At 58.9% G+C, this 5,839-nt stretch overlaps 1 protein-coding gene across 1 annotated transcript in view; it reads left to right on the forward strand.

The window, feature by feature from the left end:
* The window catches only part of LOC114030806 (zinc finger protein 485-like), a 19,517-nt gene that overhangs the window by 699 nt on the left and 12,979 nt on the right, over nt 1–5,839 (forward strand). The window contains exons 2-3 of the mRNA XM_027845709.1: nt 135–293; nt 442–581. Of these exons, the coding sequence (XP_027701510.1) occupies nt 135–293; nt 442–581 (299 nt within the window). The remainder of the gene's footprint in view (nt 1–134; nt 294–441; nt 582–5,839) is intronic.

Consider the following 5,839-nt stretch of genomic DNA (forward strand, 5'->3'; position numbering starts at 1 on the left):
CCCAGCCTCAACACCGCGGGGGCACACAGTAGGCGCTTAGTGTTTACTTCTGCCAGAGCCCTCCTAAGCGTAACCCCTCCCCCGCCCGCGGCCACGGGCCAGCGGCTCCCAGCTTCCGAGGATTCTTTGCACAGTGCCCGCAAACAGCAGGCGCTTGCTAAATGCTCGCTGGCATGAATACATTTACATCTCCTCCTCTCGGGACAAGCTGCGCCAAGGCAACGGCGGCACCCTTCGAGGCAGAGGCTTGGAGCAAATGCACGATCCTGGGCATGCGCACACTCCCCCCTCCCGCCCTCCCCAGCCTCGGCACTACATTTCCCAGAAGTCCTTGCCTTTCAAAGCTAGGCTTCCCTCGCTGGCGTGGTTGTCATGGAAACGGAGATGGCGGGGCCCAGAAATCGGAGAGTCTTTCTTGGATTGGAAGCTTGAACTGAGGAGGCGGGAGAAGAGGGGGAGCCTGTGTCGTCACTTCCGCCTCCGCCCCGCCATCCTCGTCTTGCTCTTGGCCGCTTCGGTTCCACTTTGTCCTCGGCCGCTGCCCCCGCCACCAGGATCCGACCCCCGCGTCCTGGGCCAGGGTGAGTCGTGCCGAGGCCTGACTGGGCAGAGGGGGCGGGACTCCCGGCGCCTGGTTTCGGAGCCTCGGGGGAGGGGGCGGGGGAGGGGTTTCATCTTGGAATGCCTTGCGCCTGCGCAGTTCAATTCCACGGTCCAGTCGGAGCCACGCCCCATCAATGAGCGGGTGTGCCCATTGGTGGGGGAGCGACCAGGAGCCAATCAGCGGCGCCTCTGCTCCCCCGCCGCTCCCCCGCCCCTCCCCTCCGCGTGGCTTTCCTCCCTCTCCCCATGCAGTGCTTTGTCCCTGCTTGGGCTAGAGAATCCGCCTGACCTCTGACCTCGGGCTCTGCCTGATGGGGCGCAGACTCTTGCCCCCCACCTGCTGGGGCTCCCCACTGTTTCCCCTCTGTTCTCCTGTATAAGGGTGCAGTCCGTCCCCCCCACACACCTGCTGGGGCTCCCCACTGACTCCCCCATCCTTCCCCTATATGGGGGTGCAGTCCCTGCCCCCCTCACATACCTGATGGGGCTCCCCACTGTTTCCCCACTGTTCCCCTGTATAAGGGTGCAGTCCCTGCCCTCCTCACACACCTGCTGGGGCTCCCCATTGACTCCCCCATCCTTCCCCTATATGGGGGTGCAATCCCTGCCCCCTCACACACCTGCTGGGGCTCCCCATTGACTCCCCCATCCTTCCCCTATACAGGGGTACAGTCCCTGCCCCCCCCACACCTACTGGGGCTCCTCCTGGCCCCAGGCCCTTCTGATGGGCCATGCCTACTCAGCACCCCGGGGTGACAGGGGCGTTCCCTCTCTGTGCCTCCGTGTCTACCCGTACAGGCTCAGGATCTGGGACCGTGAAGCCATGTGGCGGCCAGGGCACATCCTTGCTCTCTGGGTTTCCCCTGCAGAGGCAGCAGGGCAGCGGTCACTTTGTGGAAGTGGACGGTCACTTTGTGGAAGTGGACGGAGTCCTGATCAGGGAAGCTCCCTGAGGGCAGTGGCTAGGCCTGCATTTGTCTTTTAGGCTCCTGGGGGATCGGCTGGAGCTGAGATTTGGGATTGTGAGAGTGCCCCCTTCCTGCACCCGGTGGCCCCACGGTCACTTGTGAAACCATCGCCACGGGCTGAGTTATGCTGGGGGTAGCCCACGAGCTCCCTGCAGCCCCTCATGCTCCCCTTTTCTCCCCCAGCTTGGCATCCTGAGGACTCTGTCCTCCCCCAGCAGGAGAGAGCCTAGAGGAGGAGTAAATGGTCTGTGTCCTGATGGCAGGGACCCACTAGGTACATATGATCTTCTTTCTCAAGTGGCATCTCTGCCCTCAGGGTGCTGAACCCCAAGAAACTGAAGCCATCATAGAATCACATTGAAAAGTGGAAGGACACTCAGAACCCATCTAGTGAGCAGCAGAATCAAGATTCAAACCCAGGTCTTGGGACCAAAGCCTTCGTAGGGGAAGTGTGGCATGGCCCCACTGGAACAACTCACAGTCTTGGGCAGAAGTGGAGTGAGGCAGGCCCCCCTCCTGGGAAGGAGGCCTCTGAGGCTTCTTCCTGCAGCCCCTGGAGCCAATTAAGGGCTGAGATTCTGGGGTTCTGTCTCCCACAGTCACCAGAGGAAAGGAGGCCCCAAGGCCTCTGCCTTTGGGGCTTTGGGGGAGCCCTGTCTAGATGCTCCTCCCAAGACAGGACACAGTCAAGGAGCTTGCACTTGGCGCATTGCCCAGTGTTAAGCATCCTGTGCTGGGCCAGTGTGTGAACCCTGAGCTGGGCCCTGGTTTCCTCCTGGGTCTCACCCTCTTCTTCTTCCTTGGCTGTTTCGGGCTTCACTCATGGGTCGCAGGGTGGTCTGCAGGCAGAATCAGCCCTCATCCTGCAGGACTCTCTTGGAACGCCCGTCTGTTGGCAACCCAGAGGGAGACCCTTCCCTGGACAGAGTCAGCCCTGAGGGGATGGGCAGCAACTGACCTCAAGTCACTGCCGAACCTCAGTTTCTTCCGCTGTGAATGGGCTAATTGCATCTTCTGAGTGCCCACCTCACAGAGGCGAAGTACCCCCTGCTCTTGGGACCGCAATGTGCTCTGTGAATGTTGAGCATACTTGGGGGGCTTTGCCGAGGTCTGGCATGGATCACAGATGAGGAGACCCCAGTTCTAGGGCTGAGAAGGGACCTTTTGTTGTTGTTCAGTTGCGTCCAACTTTTGTGGCCCCATTTGGGGTTTTCTTGGCAAAGATACTGAACTGGTTTGCCACTTCCTTCTCCAATGGATTAGGGCAACCAGAGGGGAAGTGAGCTGTCCAGGGTCACACAGTTAGGAAGTGTCTGAGGCTGGATTTGAACTCAGGTCTTCCTGACTCCAGGCCCAGCACTCTATCCATAGAGCTGTCCAGCTCAGAGGTCACCTAGTCAGGTAAACTGAGGCAGCCTGTGACTCAACCTGGAATTGTCAGAGGGTAGGATCCCAGGTGCCCTGACTCCAGACCCAGGGGGCTTCCCCCTGGGAGTTCCTGGAGTAGACAGGATTCAGTAAGTCTGCTTGTTGAGCCAGCAGAGTGTGTGTCACCCATGTGAGTGTGGTGTGTGCATGTGTGTGGGGTGTGTTTGTGTGTAAGGGGTATGTGTACCAGTGGGATGTGTGGTTGTGTGCATATGTGTGTGTGCGGTGTATGCATGTGTGTGTGCATGTGTGTGATGTGTGTGCCTATGGGATGTGTGGTTGTGTGCGTATGTGTGTGCATGTGTGTGCCTGTGATGTGTGCATGTGTCTGGGGTATGTGGGTATGTATGTGTGGTGTGCCTGGTGTGCATGTGTGTGCATGCAACGTGTGTACATGTGTGTATGTGTGTGTGCATGTGTGTGTGTTTGTGTCTTTCTGGGGTGTGTGGGTGTGTGCATGTGTGGATCTGGGATGTGTGTGCATGCAATGTGTGTGGTATGTGTGTGTGTGCATGGCGTGTGTGCGTGCAGTATATACATGTGTGTGTGCATGTGTGTGTGCTTGTGTCTTTCTGGGGTGTGTGTGTGGGCATACAGTGTGTGTATGTGTCTGGGGTATGTGGGTATGTGCGTGTGGTGTGCATGGTGTATGCATGTGTGTGCATGCAATGTGTGTATGTGGTATGTGTGTGCATGCAGTGTGTACATCTGTGTATGTGCATGTGATACACATGGTGTGTGCATGTGTGTGTGCATGTGTGGGTCTGGGGTGTGTGTATAGTGTGTGTGGTGTGTGCATGTATGCCTGCATACAGTGTATGTATGTGTGGTGTGTGTGTGCCTGCAGTGTGTACATGCGTGTATGTGTGTGTGCATACAGTGTGTACGTGTGTCTGGGGTATGTGGATATGTGCGTGTGGTGTGCATGGTGTATGCATGTGTATGTGCATGCAATGTGTGTATGTGTGTGGTATGTGCATGTGTGTGCATGTAGTGTGTACATGTGTGTGTCTAGGGTGTGTGTGTGTGGTGTATGTGTGTGTGCATGTGTGCTCCTCTGTGTTCTCACTGACCCACATCAGGAGCCTGGAGGTGTGACTTCTGGAGGATTGGGGTCTGCCTGGCACAGGGATTGACTCTTTGGGGGGAAGGTGTGTATGAAGTAAGAAGATGATCATGAGGTTTGGGGTGAGAGGCCACGGGCTGCCTGGGGGTCAGGAGGCCTCCACGGGGGTCCCTGCTTTGATACACACCCAGCCAATCAGACTGCAAGTGCTGATTAAGGACCTACTATGTGCTGGGCAAAGAAAGGGAAAGAGTCCCTACGCTGGAGGAGCTCATGGTCTAATGGGGAGACGGACGACATGTGAACACCTGGACAAAACCAGCTGTGTGCAGGATGAATGAGAAATAATGAACCGGGGGAAGGCCCTGGGGTTCAGGGGGCTAGGGAGGCTTCCTGGAGGAGGTGGCATTGTGGCTGGGACCTACGGAAGCCAGGAAAGTCCAGAGCCCCAGGGGAGCGGGGGGGGGGGGCGGCGCTCCAGCAGTGGGGGGGCGGCCAGAGAGAGCGCCTGGAGCCCAGAGCTGGATGCAGCCAGAAGCCGCGGTCACGGGCCTGAAGAGGACATGGGACAGCAGGGGCTTTGAAGGGCAGACAGAGCACTTTGTGTGTGGTCCAGGAGTGCCCAGGGAGCCCCCGGAGCTGACCGAGCAGGGAGTGACATGGTCGGACGTGCATTTTAGGAAGCTGGCTTTGGTGGCTGCATACAGGAGGGGCTGGATGGGAGACACTGAGGCAGGCAGGCCCCCAGCAGCCAGCGCCGTCATCCAGGGCTGGGGGCGGGATCAGAGAGGTGCATCTACAGGCCTGGGCACCGGCTTGGCTCTAGGGGGAGAGACAGTGAAGAGGGAGGGGGCGCCTGGACACTAGCGTTGAGGACGCCCACTGGGCGTGATGTGAGGGCCACAGAGAGCCTGAGGCTGAGAGGTCTGGCGTCCGTGCAGGGGCGGTCATTGAGTTCAGAGGGAAGAGAGTAGGGGCCTCCTGCTGCTGACCCCCGAAGACCCCCTCCTACAGGAAGCCTTCCCCAGGATTCAGGGCTCGGCGGTGTAGTTGTGTCTGATTCGCCGTGACCCCATTCAGGGTTTCTTGTGGTTCACCCTTTCCTTCTTCAGCTCATTTTGCAGATGAGGAAACTGAGGCAGACAGGGTGGGTGACTTGTCCCGCAGCCAGCAGATGCCGGAGCCTTCTGATTCCTAGCCCAGCGCTGTGCCCTCTGGCGCCCGTTCGTGCCTTCCCTCGCTGAATCGCTGCCTCTTGAGCCTGTCTAGAACTAGCCTTGTGTCCGTCAGTTTGCTGTTCTCTCCCCATTGGATCGGAAGCTGCTTGAGGGCAGGGCTTGTGGTTGCCTTTTTGTGTCCCCAGCACCTAGCGCAGTCCCTGGCACACAGTAGGCCCTCAAGAAATGCTTCTTGATTGACTGGTTGATTGCATGAAGATCCAGCAGAGGGGTCTGAGAAGGGGCAGTCAGGAGAAGAGAGGGACCAGCAGTGCCCAGGCTACAGAGAGCTCAAGGAGAACGCAGAGGGGGAAAGGCCGCTGGATCTCACCAGTCACTCTGCTGGGAGGATGAGCTTGGGAGCTGGGCTGCAAGGGGCAAGGGGCTTGAGGAGGGGGCAGCCAGTGTAGGAGGAGGGGCCATCGGGGCGCCCGTAGAGAGGCCGAGCATCTGAGCCAGGTGGGGGGCCGCCCATAGAGAGGCCAAGCGTCCAGGCCAGGTGGGGCTGTCGGGGCCGCCCATAGAGAGGCCAAGTATCTGAGCTGGGGGGTTCGTCA

Source organism: Vombatus ursinus, unplaced genomic scaffold, assembly GCF_900497805.2.
Source record: "Vombatus ursinus unplaced genomic scaffold, bare-nosed wombat genome assembly UNPS02015012.1, whole genome shotgun sequence".
In the NCBI taxonomy this organism is placed as follows: Eukaryota; Metazoa; Chordata; class Mammalia; order Diprotodontia; family Vombatidae; genus Vombatus; species Vombatus ursinus.